This window comes from Schistocerca cancellata, chromosome 5 (genome assembly GCF_023864275.1).
Source record: "Schistocerca cancellata isolate TAMUIC-IGC-003103 chromosome 5, iqSchCanc2.1, whole genome shotgun sequence".
NCBI lineage: Eukaryota > Metazoa > Arthropoda > Insecta > Orthoptera > Acrididae > Schistocerca > Schistocerca cancellata.
This window is the reverse complement of record NC_064630.1, coordinates 273,302,830-273,325,203: the sequence shown is the minus strand read 5'-3', so window position 1 is coordinate 273,325,203 and position 22,374 is coordinate 273,302,830. Positions and strand designations below refer to the sequence as shown.

General features: G+C 41.3%; 1 protein-coding gene across 1 annotated transcript in view; it reads right to left on the bottom strand.

Moving 5' to 3' along the window:
* The window catches only part of LOC126188864 (uncharacterized), a 245,249-nt gene that overhangs the window by 179,419 nt on the left and 43,456 nt on the right, over window positions 1-22,374 (bottom strand). The window contains exon 3 of the mRNA XM_049930512.1: window positions 9,970-10,055. Within this exon, the coding sequence (XP_049786469.1) occupies window positions 9,970-10,055 (86 nt within the window). The remainder of the gene's footprint in view (window positions 1-9,969; window positions 10,056-22,374) is intronic.

Here is a 22,374-nt window from a genome sequence, read left to right as displayed (position 1 = left end):
CTGCCACTAGACTGTGCATCCACACCTAGGCTAATGGATAGACGAGGATGATGGGGAAATGTGTATGATGGCACTCTGATGCTTCCACTTATTAAATTTGTTCTCTTGGTTTGCCATAACAATTTATACAGACTTGCAAGAGCTTCTAGAAACCTCTGGCCTCTACCCAGGACTCACACCTGAATCCATAGCAGTTATTCTACCTAATCCTCCAAATTTTTTCAAACATATATCAGGAGGTATATTTCACTTAGAGAAACAGGGTGTCTCAGGGAGAGGGGGGGGGGGGGGGGGGGGATGATGTAGAACACTCACTTCAGAGTGTGACTAATTCTTGTTAGGAAGTTAGTTGACTCTTCAGGTCAAGATAATATTGTGTAATTATGTTGGGGAGAATGGACAGATGAGTGATTCTCTGCTGGAGGTGTAGACAAAGGAGGCATTCATATGTTGTCGATGTACTTTATTGTTAACCATAAACGAACATAGTGCAGAGTGCCTACAATAAGTAGATGAGAGGTGACTGTCGTTGAAACATGGACACAGGCATTAGTGTGGTTGCACTACTATAAATGCTTCTCGAAGAGGCAGTCCAGCAGCAAGCGGCCCTGACTCAGCACACTCCAACAGTCATTAGTTGCAGTGTCGGTGGTGCTGGGCCTCAGTGTTGCAGAGATGGGAGGATCTCAGTTCATACCTTTACCTTGAGGTGGTGGTAGAAACCCCTGGCAGGTGGTCTTGTGGAGATGGGACAGAGTGAAGGGACAGAGTGATGGGACAGACAGAAGAGTAAGACAGGACGGCTGGCAGCAGTCATTGGTTCGCAATCTGGATGCCATGATGATAGCTGGGTCCGAAGAGTGTCAGCAATCCCATGGCAGAGGCTGACATGCAACAGGCTTCAATGCGTAGCCCAACAGTGCCAATGACCTACTCGGCTGGCCTGAGTATATACACTGAAGACCCAAAGAAACTAGTACACCTGCCTAATATCATGTAGGGCACCTGTTAGCATGCAGAAGTGCCACAACACAACTTGGTATGGATTCAACTAATTTATGAAGTACTGTTGGAGGGTACTGACGCTGTCAATCCTGCAGGGCTGTATGTAAATTTGTACGAGTATGAGAAGGTGGTTCTGAACAGTACGTTGCAAGGCATCCCAGATATGCTCAATAATGTTAGTGTCTGGGGAGTTTGGTGGACAATGGAGGTTTGCAAGGATGCTGTGATGATAGCTGTGTTCGAAGAGTGTCAGCAATCCCATGGCAGAGGCTGACATACGACAGGCGTCAATGCGTAGCCCAACAGTACCAATGACCTACTCGGCTGGCCTGGGTATAAGCACTTAAGACCCAAAGAAACTAGTACACCTGCGTAATATCGTGTAGGGCACCCACTAGCATGCATAAGTGCCACAACATGACTTGATACGGATTCAACTAATTTATGAAGTCCTATTGGACGGTATTGGCGCCATCAATCCTGCAGGGCTGTCTGTAAATTCATAAGAGTATGAGAGGGTGGTTCTGAACAGTACGTTGCAAGGCATCCCAGATATGCCCAATAACATTAGTTTCTGGGGAGGTTGGTGGACAATGGAGTGTTTGAACTCAAAAGAGTGTTCCTGGAGCCACAAGCCTGTTGCATTGTCCTGCTTGAATTGCCCAAGTCCATCGGAATTCACAATGGACATGAATGGATGCTGGTGATCAGACAGGCTGCTTACATATGTGTCACCTGTCAGAGTCGTATCTATACATATCAGAGGTCCCATATCACTCCAACTGCACCTGCCACACACCGCAACAGAGCCTCCAACTGCTTGAACAGTCCCCTGCTGACATTCAGGGTGCATGGATTCGTGAGCTTGTCTCCATACCCATACATGTCCATTCACTTGATACAATTTGAAGAGAGACTCGTCCGATCAGGCAACATATTTCCAGTCATCAAGAGTTTGATGTCAGAGTTGACGGGCCCAGGTGAGGTGTAAAGCTTTGTGTTGTGCAGTCATCAAAGATATACAAGTGGGCCTTCACCTCTGAAAGCCCATATTGACGGTAGTTCATTGAATGGTTCACATGCTGACACTTGTTGATGGTCCAGCATTGAAATCTGCAGGAATCTGCAGAAAGGCTGCACTTCTGTCATACTGAATTATTCTGATTCTCTTCAGTTGTTGTTGGTCCCATTCTTGCAGTATCTTTTTCTGGCCACAGTGATGTCGGAGATCTGATGCTTTATCAGATTCCTGATATTCACGGTACACTCGTGAAATGGTTGTACAGGAAAATCACCACTTCATCGCTACCTCGGAGATGCTGTGTCCTATCACTTGTGCATCAACTATAACATCACATTCAAACTCACTTAAACCTTGATAACCTGCCACTGCAGCAGCAGTAGCTGAACTAACAACTGCTCCAGACATTTGTTGTCTTATAGAGGCATTGCCAACCACAATGCCATATTTGGCCTGTTTACATATCTCTGTATTTGAATACACATGCCTATACCAGTTTCTTTGGTGCTTCAGTGTATATGGTAGAAAAGAGACTTGTTAATGTGGAAGACAAGTACTACTGCGTGCTTCATTGTTATTGAAACTTCCTGAAAGTTGGTCATTGCCTGGAGAACTGGGGTTGCTATTAAGGAAGCTGACAGTATGGAAATGCTGTGTTGGCTGGTTACGGCTCATGCCCTGAATACAGAATTTGGCTCTTGGCTGGTGGGGGGGGGGGGGGGGAGGGGGGTTACCATTACAGTTGCTTTTACTAAGTCTGCAGCTGGCTGAAGGAGCCTTGGAAATGTAGTGTGGACCACGCTAAGGGGGTAAAAATTTAAAAATTGAACACAGTAATTCCTTTAGGTCTGTATCCATGTAGCAGGTCAACATTGTAACAGATCATTTTTCACTAATCCCAAGCTGTGGAGGGAAAATTCTTTACATTGAAGTATTAAACTGTCAGAGTTGATATACTATTGAAACTGAGATAATGTTTAGAAAACGACTGAATTAGTTTCACGTGTAAAATTCTGGAGTTCAGCATTGTATTAGGCGCAAAGGTACAGATTATGTTGATGTACTGTTATACGAGTGTCAGAAAGTATTTGGGTACCTTCTACGTTCTCATAGAAGAAAGCTATTGTCAGCTACAGATCTCAAATATGATATGCCTGCTATTGTGATCATCATCTTGGAACTGAACTGAAGTAAAAAACTGACAAAGGATCTTTTCTAACTTTTTATATCCTTGTTCACAAGCTCTCCGTGCATAAAGTTACTAAAATCCTCAACTAGAGACTAAATAGTGCTAATATTTCCAACGGTATAAAAATTAATGTCACATGGTTTTGGGTAATTGGTATGAGTACACCTCTTAATCATCATAGGTGTATCAACAATCTGGGCTGCTGAAGATTCCATGGAGTCTTCCTCAAGGGAGGTACATATTTTGGCATTTCTGCTGACATAAAATTATTACATGACCCCTTCTACATCCTACTGTTGGCAGTAATTACACTGCACAACACCACTGTTAAGCTTGTGTATCATAGTGGAAATTTCCATTTGACAAAACATTACAGTATTTGGTATACATTATGGCTTCTGGCTAGAAGTCCCTTATATGAGGAGGAGGAGATTAATAGTTTAATGTCTTGTCAACAGCTAGGTCATTAGAGAGAGATCAGAAGATCGGAGTATGGAAAGATGGTGAAGGAAACTGGCCATGCCATTTTCAAAGGAACCATTTCAGCATTTGCCTGGAGCAATTTAGGGAAATCATGGAAAACCTAAATTTGGATGGCCAGATGGGATCTGAACCGTCCTCCTCCTGAATGCGAGTATAGTCTGCTAACCACTGCAGCCCCGCCCTCCGGTAAGCCAGTCCTTTACAATTTGTGGCCATTGCACTGTAAGTTGGCACACTGCAAGATGAGCCATGGGTATACTTCCCTACCCACCACTCCTCCTCATTGCATACAAAATAAGCTTAATGGTTGTACAACGATAAACAGAAATGGTCACCACCATCACATTTAGTATCAGCAGGTGCAAGGAGTATTTTGAAAGGAATAAAGATTGTATTGTATAACAGTGCACTCAATTTTTGAGTGTGGTTCTGTATGTTCTCAACAATTAGACCACCTTGACATTGGCTTCGTAAAGTGAAAAACAAAATGTTTAATTATAGTTCTGAACACTTTCAACATGTGCCGTATTAACTAAGTTTTATGTACATTTCAGATTCAACAGCTAATGCTTACTTTCTCTTTGAATGACACTGAGCAATAAGTAAGAACATCACAAATGTGGGGACAGAATCATAATCTTGAGCACAGATGAAAAGCTTGGAACTAACTGTTATTTGGTTAGTTATCTGCATGTTTCATGGATCATAATTGCAACCTGTTGGTATGATATGGGACGAGTTAATTATACAATTACAATATGTCTGGTCAGCAATAAATATGGCAATATGCTGACAATTAACATTATTTATTATACACTTTTTAAAATATGTAAATATATAAACTTGCCTGCAGTAATTTATGTTCACACACTGAGCCATACCTCACTCCTGGTTAGAGCCCGTGCATCGGGAGAATGAATCATGCACGCACAGTGACTGACTGTCTGAAGTGGGTTCAGTCGAGTACGTAGTTCTAAGTTTCATCCACCAAAGTACAGTAGTGGAAAGAGACATTCAAGAAACAAGTCAAGAGAACAATTTTGTGAATTGCTCTGTTTATTTATTGAAGATTTTTTGTTTATTTACGTTAGTACAGTTTTGTATATGCTTTTAGTAGTGTGAATGATGCGTGAACATGGTCTAAAATAAATATGTAAATCATTCTTCTACTAATGAACGCTGTACTTTGAGAAAGTTTTAAGACAATGTGAATGCAGATCATGGGGAATTTTGTATCATAATATGTTAAGTACGTTTGTGGTAAAAGGAAAGCTAATACAAATGCATGTTTTTTGTTGATTGGTTACCGTATTTACTCGAATCTAAGCCGCACTTTTTTTTCGTTTTTTGTAATCCAAAAAACCGCCTGCAGCTTAGAATCGAGTGCAAAGCAAGCGGAAGTTCTTAAAAATGTCGGCGGGTGCCGCCACAACTTAGTTCTGCCATCGAATATATGTAGCGCTACACAGACATGCTTTGTAGGCACAAAGATAAATACTGGCGCCAAAACCTCTGCGTCAGTAAATAAATTAAAAAAAAAAAAAAAAAGGTGGAAGACAAGCTTTTTTTCTCCGCGCCGAGTTTCAACCACTGCATTTTCATACATTATCCAATGAAGTAAATACAAATTCCGCATTGTTCATCTTCGAATGTAGCAGCATTTCAATGTACTATGAAAACCCGACTGGCAAGAATGTTTAGGATGTTTGTCAATATAGCCAACTCTACGTTCTGAATTTTTTCCTATCTGTGAGAAGAGATGGTTGCTAATAGGAACTTTTATAAATTGTGAATCACATGCAGTATTCTCGTCACCATAAGAATAATACGAATATAAACATTTTGTCATGTATTGTTTCGTGTTTGCTGCTATCTCATTTAAATCCTGTCTGCGGAATAAACCACAAAACTAGAGTGAGACAACAGCAAACGCGGAAGAATATACATATCATGTCATGTTTATATTCGTATTAATCTTATGGTAAACAGTGATACAGTCAGAAATGAAGCGAGGCAATTGACTAGATTTTTAAATCTAAGATGACTCTAATTTCTGTGCGGAATGTAATGTACTAAAGAGGCGCCTGCAAAGATTTTCAAACGGAGAAAAATTTTCGCTAAACTCTCGTTCAGAACATCTTCTATCATACGCAGTCTATTATTTGGTTCTTGTTGATCATTATCAAAAAATATGGTTCAAATGGCTCTGAGCACTATGGGACTTAACATCTGAGGTCATCAGTCCCCTAGAACTTAGAACTACTTAAACCTAACTAACCTAAGGACACCACACACATCAATGCCCGAGGCAGGATTCGAACCTGCGGCCGTAGCAGTCGCGCGGTTCCGGACTGAAGCGCCTAGAACCGCTCGGCCACCACGGCCGGAATCATTATCAAAGAAAGCAGCAGTGTAAGTAACAATAAGTAGCAGTCTCTTGCCATTGTTTTGCTAATGAGACAATTCCTCTCTCTCTCTCTCTCTCTTTTGCGTGTGTGTGTGTGTTTGTGTGTGTGTGTGTGTGTGTGTGTGTGTGTGTGTAAGCGGTGGTAGCGCGCACAGCAAGCCATGCCACGATCGGCGACAGGTCGTAAACACGCAGCATCAGAGTACGACAAACAATGCATGACACAGTACAGTAATGCATATTCAGCGCAGAGTGACGTAAACACCTATAACAAAGAAAACTGCGCTTATCAGATCAAAGAAAAATAAACAATCAATTCAAACCAGACGAAGCACGTGAAAAAAGAAGGGTACCCGTATAAATATGGACGGAGCGCCTGACGCATAGCAATGGCTACCTGGTAAAGCTTAACTTCTAAGCTTACGACTCGAACCAAACTACTGTAGCTGTATCGTCATTCATTCGACCTAAATTGTCTCATATTACAGTGGACCAACTTTGTTTCGACTTGGAGATGCGGTCTAAAACTTTTCTCTCCCCTTGAATTTCGAGTCTCAAATTTCAGGTGCGGCTTAGATTCGGGAAATTTTTTTTCCCTTGATTTCAAGTCTCATTTTTCAGCTGCGGCTTAGATTCGAGTGCGGCTTAGACTCGAGTAAATACGGTAGTCATGAAAAGGATGGACTAACAAGGAAGAACAATGTTTTTCTATTGGCCTTAACAAAAACTGAGCAATCAGAATGGAGTATTCTTTGCACATCTTTTTTCTTGGAGATAGAGAATGCTTAAAGCAGTCTAAGTAATTGGAGCTTAGCCTTTCAACGGTACAGTCATGTGTAATGTGAGCTCCGAAGGAAGGTATAATTTGCCGGTTTATTATTTTATGTATGAGAAAAGACAGTAATTCTGCATGGCATATTGTGCATATCAGTGACCAAAAACTTGTGTGCATTAGACACCAATAAACTTAATAGTGTGGTGAGCATTTTCATTTAAGAACAATCCGTGTTTAGTAGCTGTTTACATTTCGGGAAATACGTTACTATAAACTTGCTAATGTGAATGAAATGATTTATGCATGACTGTGTTAGGATTAGCACGGGCTTGGCAGTGAACTTGTATTTCTCAACTTGCAGTATTTCCACCTTCCATTCAAAATTAAGGCCTTTTCCTGATTTCTAGAATAGTTATGCTGTATGCAGCCTGGTGTGAGATACAGTACGGTCTGTTTCTGCTCAGCATTCCTACTGGTGATCTGCTGCGACGAATTCACAGGTAGGTGCTTGTAAAAGGGACGAAAGGAACTGTGCCGCCGCAACACGTGCACACAAATATTCTGAAATTATTTTATGGAGTATAAGGAGTTGTCAAACAGACAGATTTCAGTTTGTGTTTGCAGTCAATTTTATTAGTCACTAAAATCTTTATATTACTGGATCGGTGGCTACAGTTTTTATTGCTGAATACCTCCCTCCTTTCTGTGCCACACTAAGACTCAATGACTGATACTGTAAATCTTATCAGCTTCTAGTATTATAAGTCCGACTGTTACTATTGGTTTCAAACTGTTTTTATTCCGGACAAAAACTTCATAAGGATATAAATGTACTATGGAGTTTTTGTCAGTATCTTCAATTGTTTAAAGAGCCATTACCCTTACATGCTTCCGTGCAACAACACTTTTTTCCTCGACAAGTTACCCAAAATATGATGCCATAAGACATTACTGAATTAAAATAGAAAAAGTCGGTGAATTCTTTTTTAAAATTTTAATCTTCAAAATCTAATACTATGCATAAACAAAAGTTGCAAGGCTAAGACATTTAAGAAGATCTGCCATGTAATTTCCAGTTCAGGTTCTTATCAACATTAACAACTAAAAATTTAGAATATTCTGTATCTTCTAAAACATTGTTCCTGGCAAACTGATATAAATTAGAATAAAAGTTTTTAAATAAAATCAGTGTAGGATCATATGTAAGCTGTTAAAATTTACAACTTAATCAGGTGATTGGTTTCAACCATAGTACGATCACCAACAGTACTCTAGAGCAGTTGTTATCGATACTAGATGGCGAGCTGCTCCTCACCACTCTCTCCAGCTGTCACCTTGGAGTTTTAACACTCTGGTGATGATCGTACTATAATCGAAACCAGTCACCCAATTAATAAACTTTAAATTTTAAAAACTTCTATGTTAATCTAGAGTGTTTTTATTCAATAACTTTTATCATAATATTCTGTTTCATTTATTAACTCATCCTCATGCATTCTTTTTATTGTGCCTGCACCATGAAGGACATAAAACTATAAAAATATATTAAAAATTATTCCTATTCCATTGTGGCAGGGTGCTACAGCAACCAGTTTTGAATTATTTCAGAATAAGAAGCGTCTTGGTTGCGAAATTATCCAATGTCAATGATGTGTTTCACCCTTTTTAAGCAGCATCATATTGTCTATAAAAATAAGAAACCAAGCAATTAGTAACAGAGGAATGGGCATGGTCCTATCTTGCATGACTATGAGGGCAAAATGAACTGAAAGTAATAGAAACTTAAGTAAAAGTAGCTGGATATGAAACCCATACTTCATATAGCCATATAAAATGGGAAATGGGTGGAACAGTAACTGGATATGTAATCAGTCCAAAAAATTGCAAGGTGGACCTAGTTAAAAGAAAACACCAATATATCATGAAAAAGGTACAGAAAGGTGGTGGGAAAATTTCATTGCAAGCATATGCTGTGCAAGCACTCTAAGTTTAGCTCTGTATGACATCTTTAATGAGATATTTGGATTTGCTATTTTAAATCATCAATTTATCAAATTATTCTTTATACGTTAATGTGCTTTCAGTTTAATGTAGTTGCACTGGTTTTCTTATATGTATCTTAAGTTATTAGGTTCCCATAGTTTTCATATTTCAAAAATAGGACTTACGCTGATCATGCTCACCACCTGGTCAAGTCATGCCACACTAAATGTGGTGTTTGGTTGGCTTATTTGGGGGACGGGACCAAATGGCGAGGTCATCGATCCCTTCGGATTAGGTAAGAAAGGGGAAGGAAGTCGGCTGTGCCCTTTCAAAGAAACCATCCCGGCATTTGCCTAGAGGAATTCAGGGAAATCGTGGAAACCATAAATCAGGATGACCGAATGTGGGTTTGAATCATCATCTTCCCAAATGCGAGACCAGTGTGCTAGCCACTGCGCCACCTCACTTGGTCGCGTTTTTTGTATCTTGTTCTGTCACAATAGTATTTGTGTGTGCGCCAAAAGGACTATGTGCTCCGTGTGGCTCATAGCGTATTTAGTTTTGCATGAGTGACCCTATTTTGTACTACTATGGTAGTGTCAGCTAGTGTGTTCAAGGTAACCTGCAATAGTTGATGAAACCTGCACCTTATCGGTGGTATACAGGCTTTTTTCTTTTCTTTTAACTAAGCCCACCTTGCATTTTATATGCTTTTACGACAGATGGATTACATATCCAGGTACTGTTGCATCCATTTTTCATTTTATACGGCTACACAATGAATGGGTTTCATATCCAGCTACTTTTACATAAGTTTCTATCACTTTCAGTTCATTTTACCAGTGTATTCGTCCAAGATAGTACCACACCCCTTCCTTTGTTACTAACTGATTGGTTTCTTGTTTTTATAGACAATCTGATGATGTTCCAAAAGGGAGAAACATGTCATTGACATTAAATAATTTCCCAGTCAAGACTGTTTTTATTCTGAAACAATATAGTAATAAATTATATAAAAATATCAGACACATAATAGTAGTACTAGTAATAGCAGCAGTAGTTATGATCATGCGAAACACCCATCTAAAGTGAAGATTAAAACTCACCTGCTCACATAGCCTTCAAAGCAGAGTGTTGGTGTTTGTTCAGACCGTAACACCGGAGTCCATTTGTTCAGTTCTGTTACCTTCATCTGGAAAGGAAGCAGTCTATCATTCTTCTTTTCCAGTCATATAAACCTCAAAATTATATACTGCAATAATCTGAATTTTGCAATCTGATTTAATTTAATTCAGCAGGTTCCTTTGGACGGTAAATGTCAAAGCAACTTGATCTTGAAATGATTGCAATAGAATATACAATAAAAATATGGCACAGTGGTCACTTTAGTGAACAACTCTTGTGTAGAGTAAAAATATTGTGCCAAAAGGAATATATTTACCTGAAAACTTCTGTTTGTACAGTTTAAAGTGTCCCAAGTAATAATAACAGTGCCCTGTAACACTGCAGCTATTTAAACACAACACAGAACAGATTAACAGAAGTGCTGCAATTTGTAAACAGAGATTCACTTAGTCAGTGAATCAAACAGTCACTTGGAGGTGCTTTTCCCATTCCAATGGAAAATGTTACAAGACAAACACAGTGCTTCACAGAAAGGATTACTGTTAAAATTCTGGAAGTACACACTTTAAGAATTATCAAGCAAAATGTTGCTGTAAGTGACAGTGACGGTGTGTCATGGCAAATGTATCCAGGAGGAGGTGGCGTCATACTTCAACAGCAGTATATATTAAGAATTACGGTCACATGTCAGAAAAATAATTATATTTTCTATTATAATTTAACAAAAACTGCAGTGTGATATATTTACTCTTTCTGTCCAAAAGGAATGTTCAAAATTTAGGGATATGACAGGAATGATCACTTGAAACAGGAAAGTCTCACAGACATCGGCTCTAAAAAGCATACCTTAAGAGTTACAAGGACATCATCTTCGATGCTGTGAAATAAATCTCTTCTACTGCTAGCTCTTTGCTTTCCATATTTTGGAAGGAGGTAATGTGGACCAAAACAAAACAGAAATGTCTAGCACACATGAGCTCTTAAGTACGTACCTTAAGAGCTATGAGCATTCTTCACTACTGTGAAACACCCCCTTCTATCGAACAAGTGCTCATAATTCTTAAGGTATGCATTTCAGAGCCCATATTTACTCATCTTTTTTGGTTCAAATGGTTGTTTCTGTCATGTGAATGAATACTGACCATTCCTCCTGGGGCAACCAGTATTTGGGGTACCCTGTCTTAGTCTGGGTAGATAGATAAGTGTGGGCAGGTAAATCAGACCCTCGGTTGAGATGGTCCCACCTGTTGAGAGGATGCATCTCAAAACTTAGCTTTTTCCTTCCTTCTGATGAAACATACAAGTTCCAAGAGCAAGACTAATATATTTTCTTCTTCTAAATGTTTTAATCAGCAGTACCAGGAATTCACCTCTTGAATATATTCTTCTGTCTATTATGAATATTTATTTATTCACACACACACACACACACACACACACACACACACACACACACACACACACAGAGAGAGAGAGAGAGAGAGAGAGAGAGCTAAGTGTTGTGACTCGCCGATCAATCATTCAAAGTGCCGCCGCACAATTACGCGCGTCCTCTACATGCAGCGCTGTCTGCCAAATATGCAGCAGCCGCGCCACCTAAGCGGCCAGCCAGCCAGCGGCCGCTAGACTTGGACCCAGTGTTAATTTGAATGTTACCGTGTTCACATGGTTTGCTTGGTCAACTTGCTCTATGACTTACATGTGTCATGTTGTTTTGAAATATATGTGTTTAACTTGACGTTATAACAATTGGCAACGAGGTAGTGGATTTTTCCTTTTCATCGTTGACCCACAGGTTTCCATGGCTACTTTAGAGCAACTATTGCAAGGTCTCATTGAACAGCAAACACTTCTCACATCGGCGGTTCACGATTTCGTCGCGGCATCCCATGAGGGCCACTTCTCGTCATCGTCTATACCTCCTTTTCCTCCATATGATGAGACGGCGGAAGACTGGTTTGATTACGAAAAATGTCTTCGACAGCACTTCCTGGCATTTCATGTCACGGACGAACAAACATATAAGTCTCTGTTCCTTTCATGGATTTCACCTCAAATGTATCAATTGTTGTCACAGTTGGCTCCTTTGAAAGATCCTGCGTCTTTGTCTTTTGCTGAAATGTGCTCACCTCTGTCAGTATATTTTCATAAGCAAACGCATGTGGTAGCCTCTCGTGTTGCCTTTTATCGTTGTCAAAAACAACCGAATCAATCCTATCGCACTTGGGCTGCTGAGCTTCACGGCCTCAGTTGAAAGTGTCAATTTGTTACTGATTTTCACAAAGAATCCTACGCGGATTCCATGGTACGGGTTGCTATTACGTGGTCGGCGCCCGACAAAGAAGTGAGGCAATGTGCCCTTCAGTTGGCAAATCTGACTCTAGAGAAAGTCCTATCCATCGCGCTGTCTTTTGAAATTTCTCACACCGCTGGAGTGCAACTAGGGGCATGGGGCGACGTTGGGGACATACAATCTCTGTACGCTGTTGACGACGCGTGCGGCGTGTCCCTGCCGGCCGACGTGGCCCCAGTACGCTCCCACGCGCAGTCTCGGCCTAACCGTAAACAACCTTCTCAGAAACTGCAGCAAAGCCCCCGGCAACTTCCTTCATGTCCACGGTGTTTTACGAAACATTCACGCGAGGATTGTTCCCAACGTTGGGCCGTGTGTCATAATTGCAAAAAGAAGGGTCATGTGTCTTCTGTTTGCAAATCCGACCGCATACATGATGTTCATGACCGTGATGCTGATTCCGCTTCTGTGTTGTCTGTCAATTGCACTTTCAGGGAAGTTATTAAGTTATTCCTCACAGTCCAAATTCTTGGTCAGAATGTTCGCATGCAGGTGGATACTGGTTCTGCTGCCAATACCATTAATTCTCAGGCATATCTTCAGTTGGGTTCTCCACTCCTATCACCTGTCACTCGGCAATTACGGACGTACAATAAACAGAAGATTTCTCTCTTGGGACAATTTAATGCTGAGGTATCTTACAAATCCGTCGTTCGCACTGTTCCCATATTTGTGGTTGACTAGAGTAATGCAGAAAATCTTTTTGGTTTTGATGCCTTTCGCGTTTTTGGGTTCTCCATAGATGACTCTGTCAATATCGTCTCTGATGCTATTCCTTATGCTCAATTGGATTCCTTGTCGACGACATTTTTGTCCCTTTTTTCTCCTGGGTTAGGCCGTGCAAATGGCTTTGAAGCTCATATCATGCTCAAACCCACTGCTCAGCCTAAGTTTTTTCAGGCTCGGCCCATTCCTGTGGCCCTTCATGATCGGGTAAAACAGGAGCTGGATCGTCTCACTACTTCAGCGGTCTTGCTTCCTGTCACTTACAGTGAGTGGTCCTCTCCTGTCGTTGTTGTTGCTAAGCCCAATGGTGATATTCGTCTCTGTGGCTATTTTAAAGCCACTGTAAATGCACAATGCCTCATCAAGACTTATCCTATGCCCCGACCTGAAGAATTGTTCACTAAACTTGTGGGTGGCCAGTATTTTTCTAAAATTGACCTGTCAGAAGCTTATCATCTTCCTCTCGATGCTGCTTCCCGGCAGTTTCTGGTCCTTAACACGCTTTTCGGCCTCTATCAGTACCAACGATTGCCATTCGGGGTTGCCAGCACCCCTGCTCTCTTTCAGCGATTCTTGGAACAATTATTGCTCCCTGTCCCTGGGTGTATCAATTACATGGACGACATTGTTGTCACTGGCTCCACCACTGAAGAACATCTTCAGAACCTCCGCACACTTTTTCATGTCTTACAGACTGCCGGTCTTAAGTGTAATCTTCAGAAATCACAATGTTTTTAGGCATCTCTCACGTACTTGGGGTTTCAACTATCTCAGGATGGTATTCGTCCACTTCAGCAAACTGTAGCTGCGTTCGATGCCCTTCCTCACCCTATGTCTGTTAAGGAACTGCCGGCCTTCTTGGGGAAAACAGCATACTGTCACAAGTTTTTACCGTCTGCTGCTTCGGTGGCTCAGCCGTTGCATCGCCTGTTGCATAAAAATGTGCCTTTTCACTGGTCCGTGTCATGCGATGCAGCTTTCCAAAAATTGAAGACTATGCTGAAACAGGTCCCGTGCCTGGCTACTTATCGACCTGGCCGACATCTTGTTCTTGCCACGGACACCTCTCAATACGGGGTCGGTGCAGTCCTTGCGCACCGTTTTTCTGACGGTTCTGAACAACCCATTGCCTAAGCCTCCAAAACGCTCACGGATGCCCAACAAAAGTATTCTCAAATTGAAAAAGAAGTTTTGGCCATTATTTATGCTCTTCATAAGTTTGGTGTTTTTCTCTATGGATCCAAATTTCATCTTGTTATGGATCACAAACCACTTGTTTTCTTGTTTCATCCATCAAAGTCACTTCCCGACAAACGGGAAGCTGTTGCTGAGCAGCGGGTTGTGGACGGGTTCCCCATCACCGGGGACCAGTTGGCGGCTGCTATGGGTTCTGACCCTACCCTCTCCCAGGTTTTACGCTGTACTCAGAAGGGTTGGCCAGATCGTCCGTCCACTAAGACTTCTGGTCCGTTGTGGAACTACTACACTTTGCGCTACCGCCTCACAGCTAGGGATGGTGTTATCCTCCTTTCCACTGACAATGCTTCACCGCGTGTTGTGGTACATGTGTCTTTGCGTGCTTCGGTCTTGCGCCTCCTTCACCAAGGGCACTGGGGGTGTCTCTCGCCGTCATGTGTACTGGCCTGGCATCGACTCTGAAATAGCACACATGGTCGCTACCTGCGGCCCTTGCGCGTCACAGGCCGCCGCCCCGAAGTCATCTTTGTCACTGTGGCATTCGCCTGAGACGTCCTGGGAGCACATTCATGCTGACTTCGCGGGACCCTTTTTAGGTACTTATTGGCTACTCATAATTGATGCCTACTCTAACTTTCCTTTCATTGTCCGTTGCATGTAGCCTACCACCGTGGCAACCACAAGTGCTCTCGCCCGCATTTTTTCCTTGGAAGGCCTTCCCTCTACTCTTGTTACTGATAATGGTCCGCAATTTGCCTCTTCCGAATTTGCGGATTTTTGTGCTCGTCACGGCGTTATGCATGTCACAGCCCCTCCGTTCTGATCACAATCCAACGGTGAGGCTGAACGACTGGTCCGCACATTTAAGGCTCAGACGCAGAAACTCCTGACTTCTTCTGCTGCTGAGGATGCGCTTCTCCAATTTCTGGCTTCTTACCGTTTCACCCCCATGGGCGACAACAGCCCAGCTGAGCTCTTACATGGCTGACAGCCCCGCACGCTACTTCATCTTCTGCGGCCTTCCACCGACCGGCCGCGGGTTCATTCGCTTGGCCGGTTCATCGCCAACGACATTGTATGGGTACGGGGATATGGCAGGCGGCCAAAATGGGGACCTGGCCGCATCTTACAACACCGTGGCCGACACCTGTATGAAATCCAGACGGACACGTGTGTTGCAGTGCGTCATTCGGACCACCTTCGGCCTCGTGTGCCAGCAACACCTGTTCCGAATGCCACTCCACCACCTTTGGCTCTACCTGATGCTCGGGATCTTGGCATCTGTCATTACTCACAACGCAGCCCTCTCACCGTCATCTCGGTGCCAGCACAAGAACGGACACCACCAGGAGACGTGCCCATGCAGGAACCAGATGACCATCATATGTCGGAGCAACTCTACTCACCTCCTTCTCCTACAGATGCTGACACATCGCCCATGTCTCCTGTTATATCAACTGGACTTGCCGCAACAGGCAGATTGGTGCATGGGGCCCCAGCTGATTCGACCCCTCCATCTCCTGTCATCTCGGCCTGTTATCATCGGGGACACTTCCGTCTGTATGGGAAGCCTCCTCCTCGAGACTTTATGCCCAGTCAAACAACGCCTATGGACGTTAGCAATCTACAGACCACATCCATGAAGACCAGTGCAAAAATTTCAAAGGGGGGAAAAGTGTTGTGACTCGCCGATCATTCAAAGTGCCGCCGCACAATTACGTGCGTCCTCTACATGCGGCGCTGTCTGCCAGATCTGCAGCAGCCACGCCACCTAAGCACCAGCCAGCCAGCGGCCGCTAGACTTGGACTCAGTGCTAATTTGAATGTTACCGTGTTCACATGTTTTGCTTGGTCAACTTGCTCAGTGACTCACACGTGTCGTGTCGTTTTGAAATATATGTGTTTAACTTGATGTTATAACACTAATAATATAACAAAAGAAGAGAAAAAGTTCTGAATCCCATTGTTTACTTTCTTGAGTAACCATTTTCAAAAGATTTCGTAAAAAAGCAAAAGGAAGACAAATCAAAATAATATCCACAAATGACTATTCATCTACAGCTACTAGGTCTACAACTTTGCTTCCGCTGTTTTTTCTCAAAGTTCGGGGCTTTATTGTGAAAAACTTACAAAAAAATTATGATTCATAGTATTACCCATCGCTGGCCACTACATTCTCCCATCTTTTGGAAATCATACGAATCATATGGCAGAAGAACTGGGTGTCTTTTGTGGGGATCCATGAATCAATTCAATTTTGCTCTTGTTCATATGATCAGAAGTACTGGTCAGCCAGACTGTATGCCATTGATCAAAAAAGGTAGTAGTCAGAGAGAGCAACGTATGGAGAATAAGGCGGGAGGGATAGGACTTCTCATTTCAATGTTTCCACGTATATTTTGACAGGTTTTGTGACATGGGGTCGAGCACTGACCTGCTGCAAAATTACCTTTACATGTCTATTGCTTTATTGTGGCCATTTGTGTTTCAGTGCTGGGCTCGAACGCATCAACTGCTTTTGATAATGATGCCCTGTGGCTGTCTTCGTCTGTTTCAGTAGCTATGAAAATGTTCTGTCTTCCCCCGCCATGCCGGTCTTCAACATCAAAATCACCATTCTTGAGACACTGAAAACATTCTCTGCACCTTCTTCCACTAACAGTTCCCTCACCATTGGTCTCACCCAGCATTTTAAGAGCCACAGCCATAGATTTCTTCATGTTAAAGCAGAAAATTAAAACTTCCCGCAAATGGCGAGAAATGGGTACGTAAGTTGATGTACTTAATCGAGAATAACCTTATGATGCAATCACAAATCGACTAATATTTTTGTGGCATTATGTTTACAGATGCCTAAGCTTATTGTATTACACCTATGACCAACCACCAGAACCCCACTTGCCACTACTGCCATCTATTGCAAAACGGCGGAAACAAAGTTGTAGACCTAATATATTCTGCAAACCACTGAGAAGTACATGAAAAAATGTATGTCCCACTGCACCATTTATTAGGGCTTTTTCCCTGTTCCATTCACGTATAGGGGGACTGCACCAGTTATTACTGTTTTTTTCCCATTCATGTATGAAGTGTGGTAAGAAAGATTGTTTAAATGCCTCTGTTAGAGCTGTATTTAATCTCATCTTGTCCTCAGAATTCCAACAAGAGTGATACGTAGCATTGGCCTAAAGTTTAGTGGTTCATACTGTGTGTTGTTTGTGTGTTTAGCACACAGTATTCAATTTTTTGGGAAGCAGGATGGTAGAGACAAAATTTTTGGATGACATTATGCACTGTCAGATTAGAGGCAAAGCCAGTCTCCTTTAGGTGGGCCAGATGGTGAACTTCGTCTGTAGCATTATTTTATGATTGTTGGGACCATAGAAGTGCAAGTGGAAGCCATGAAAATAGTCCTTAGACAGAGCACCCCAGCACTACAGACCTGATGTGACATATCAACACTACAGACCAGATTTGACACATCACCACACAGGCCCAATACGAGCAGACACACAACTGAACACCTGACACTTCCCATGAAGCAGATGGAACACAGATGGCACAGAGTGGAGATAGAGTGCTGGACATGGCGCAAATAAAAAACACAGCACCTAGCACCACCCATGCTTAAATACTGGTCTCGATCCACCCAAGGACCAGTCTCAGGGAGCAGCTAAATAAGACAGTGAGATACGCTGTTGATGCAAACAACCAGCAGAAGATACAAATATTAAACATGTCAACATATTGCCCGGAAAACCTGAAGAATCACAATATTACTACATATTAACAAAGGCATTGCATGAGATTCGTGTGGAGAAATAGAATAGCTATGAGAATGTGACATCTACCATAGAAGGTTCAGTGACGAGAAATGAACTGCTGTGTTCATACATGCCACAGGCTACAGTCTGTGCCAAACCACCTTTTATCTAGGGCCAACAAATGTAATGTTGGCTGAATGACAGAGAACATCAGCCACGATACATTTACTGGAGAATCACATCATAAATATTAAAATAAGCATTATAACAAAATCAATTCTGTAACTTAGGATTGTCTGGTTCTTTTTTTTTTTGGTGGTATAAATTTATGGCTCTTCGAGTACGTCAAGACGCTGCCCCATATTTGCTCTGTGCAATACATCAATGTTATTGTCAATGCTAGTGATTTTATTGTTATACATTGCCAATTGTGCTGCTACTACAGTTTTACTTTGTGTAGGAGTATGTTAACTGAAGCAAGTTTTAAATGTTCAAACCGTCTCTCCAATATACATGGTGTGACAGTCGCACATGTTATCTTATACACACTGTAGTGTAAATACTTATTCTTTCCCTATGAGGTCCTACGACAAACCCTGCGCCTGAACACATTTTCTGTTTTAAAGGCAACATTTAAAATTGATTTGTGTAGGGACCTTTCAGTTTTATCAAAGTTTTGATACAGTATGTCAAACTGACAATAAGTAGTTTCTTTCTCAATTTGAGTTCGTGTTGCCTACATTTTAACTTGTTGTACATACATGCAACTGTAGAGCTATTGCATCCATTTGTTCCTACAACCTGCTTCAATATTTCAATTTCCTTATTGATCTAGTACTGCACTAAATGCAATCAGAAAAGTCTTCACAATGCTGAATGAAAACAGGCTTCCTTGTACTTGTTGGGATGGCATGATTATGCATGGATTATAATATTGGTGCAATTCAGTTTCCTAGTGTGTGCTTACCATTAGCTTTTGGAGTGGCAATTGAGGATGTTATCACGATCTATTTCTGAAGTAAATTGGATTTTATGATGCTTTCCTTATCAGCTTCAATAATAATAGCTTGTTCTTTTTTAAGTCTGCCATTTAAGTTTTATAAAATTGCTTACTTCTTTTTTTTATTTGCATTTAACTAAGGAAGAATCATTATTGAATAATGGATTGAATACAACATGTTTTTCAGTAAAGTGGAAAAAGAAACAATTGTTCAAGTAAAAGCTTCATGTGACATTGATAAACTTAATAGATTTGAATAGCACAATGTGGATACAAAAATTAAGAATTTTTTGGAGCTTGAAAGAGCATCTTCAAATAAAAAGTACTTCACAGAAAATGGTGTAAAGAAGGTAACCAAACACCTGCCAAGAAAGTTTCAAGCTGTAATAAGAACGCAAACAGATGACTCAGTCTTCGTATATCCATAATTGAAATGGACGATTTGGGACGTCAGCTAGTATAATATATGTTAAAAAATGACAAAATTTTCCATGCATGGAACACCACAATCTCACCACTGACTACTAGTGTTAGACACATGCAGTTGCTGTCAACAAGTATGGGCCTGAAGATGATGATGTAACAACATCGAAACTAGTCGCCAATAAAACCAACATCTTAATACAGCTGGAGGAATTTCATCATTTTTTAACATAGATGTGTTTCTCTTCTCAGATGTAGCAAAGAACTATTTAAAATTATGAATCCACCCATCCCAAAATTATGAGCTCAAATTAAGTTGCATAAAAAGGATAACAGTATTCATACTATCATGAATAATATCAGCTGTATCAAATTAAAGGACTTGAAGTACCTCATGACATGATATTGGCTTTACAACATGTTAAAAATTTGTAAACAGGGTGAATAAGGAGAAAAGGTACATACTTTGATATTACTGATTCTGAACACACACAAAAAAAAAAAATGTCACACCAACATAAGACTTGTTATTAACAGTTTCTGAGGAAACTAAGGATAACAATGGGGAACAGGACAAATGAAACACTGTGATCTAATGTATTTAATTGCATACATTTCCTCACAAAAGATATTCAAAAAGTCCACTGATGACCACACTGCATTTTGCAGCTCTTGTAGACAGCAGCTGTACTGCTGATCCGAGCTCATTACTACAGTCCTTTACTTGAGCACATTCATGTAAAATATGAGCGAGAGGTTCCTTCTTTCTGACTACTTTCTCCTTGTAGACTTCACTCTTAAGTTAACCTCACAAACAGTAATCTAATGGAGTAAGATTAGATGACCCCATTGGCCAAGAAATGACTCCACAGTGACCGATCCAAAACTCATGATACATTTCAATGACGTATTGCATCACTGGTGCACTGAAATGGTCAGTAAAGACAACACTACACAGCCTAATGTTGCTTTCATTGCATTTGGATATAAGTGCTGGTGAAGAAGGAAATGCCAATGACATCCATGATTTTCAAACAGCTCTATGTCAGATAAGGTTAAGAAAAGGGCACATATTCATTTGAAGTTTTCTGTTTGGAATACCAATTACAGAAACCTTTGTGATAATTAAAAATAACTTATTCAAATATAAAAAACTGGTTTAAGAGAAATTATAGAGCTAGTTGAGTTTCTGGAGCTGACACTTTCTTTCATTTTTTTAAATTGTTGTGTAACAAGTTTTTTCCATCTTTTCCTTGCTATCAGATGAAAGTTGTTCACATAAAAGCTTCGTCAAGATAGTTAGCATCTACAAAATAAAATACAATAAATAAAGAAATTTTCACTGTGCACACTTCTGTTTTGGTTTGTGCAGAGATGACGGGAGAAGTGTGAGCACAGGACATTGGCAAGGCACAATGCTGTCAAGATTCTCCACTTGACATGAAGGTGGCGTCTCTACTTTGGTGTTGCGACTTGGTGGTGTTTTACGAAGTACAGAGCAAGCACCTCTGCTGACAATGTAAGCAAGCACCTCTGCAGGAGGGGGGAACAGTTGAAAGAAGCTGTGGAGAAAATGTTCTATTCTGAGATTCACTTCTGACACATTGTTCTGAGTAACAAAAGATTTGTCACATGATGTTGCAAGGTTAAATAATAAAGCAGCAAAATACAGAACAGTTCATTAGAAGGCAATTATGTCATTTCACAGTGAGTTGTTGTAGATGTGAGCCCTTTTACAGCCCTCAATTCTGTGCATATGCAAATAAAGTCATAAGGTACACACAGTGGCACTTCATAGCAGTAAACAGTTTCCAGGGACTAAGAGAAGGCAACCATAAGAAACTAATTATGGTAAAAGTTAGGTAGACAGAGGCGAGCACACGCTGTAGTTACAATATTTAAGAAGAAGTAATTCCGCGATTTTGCAAAAACGAAATAAGTGTCAATTATCACAGCAGAAGAAGCAAACAAAATTAGTTGACCATGGTAACCAGGTCAACAACAAGAAATGTTTGTGTGTTTCAATAGACTAAAGAAAAAAAAAAGAAAAACTGCAACACCAAGGAGGAGTTGTGCAACATAAACGAATGTTGGTAGGCACGTTTCTTGCAAGATGATGTCTATTCAAATTTCATGCCAGTTGCATAACAGTAGCACCAGTAGTACCACTATGAGGAAGAAAATCATGATTGCTATGCTGTAACGTTCTCTGAGATTGGATGTAGTGAGTCGATGGCAGTCAAGAATGTCATTAAGGTGACAAAGACGCCATTATCGACACTTCATTGAGTTTGAACGAGGTCATATACAAGATGCTGGTTTTTCTTCTGCGATTTTGCAGAAATACTTGGCAGGAATGTAGCCATTGTACATGAGTGCTGGCTGCAGTGGTTATGACAATGTACGGTGACAAGAAGATCAGACTCTGGACAGTCACATGGCATGACTAAGAAGGAAGAACATTGTGTTTGGAGTATGGCTCTGGCACACCATACTGCATCTGCAGCAGCAATTTGACCAGCAGTTGGCATCACAGTGACACGAAGAACTTTTACAAATCTGTTACTTCAAGGATAGTTCTGTGCTGGATACCCAGTAGTGTGCATTCCACTGACCCCAAAGCACAGCTATCTGCAACTTCAGTGGCGTCAAGTGAGACCTCACTGGAGGGCAGGGCAGAGGTCTGCTGTGTTTCCTGATGAAAGCTGGTTCTGCCTTGGTGCCAGTGCTGGCTGTGCATTGACACGGAGGAGGCCAGTTGAGGGCCTGCAACCAACCTAAATACACTGGACCTACATCTGGGTTAGGGTGTGGGGTGCAATTTTGTATGACAGCAGGAGCACACTCTTGGTTATCCCGCAAACCCAGGCAGAAAATTTTGTACATCAATCTGGTCATTCAACTTGTTGTGCTGCCATTCATG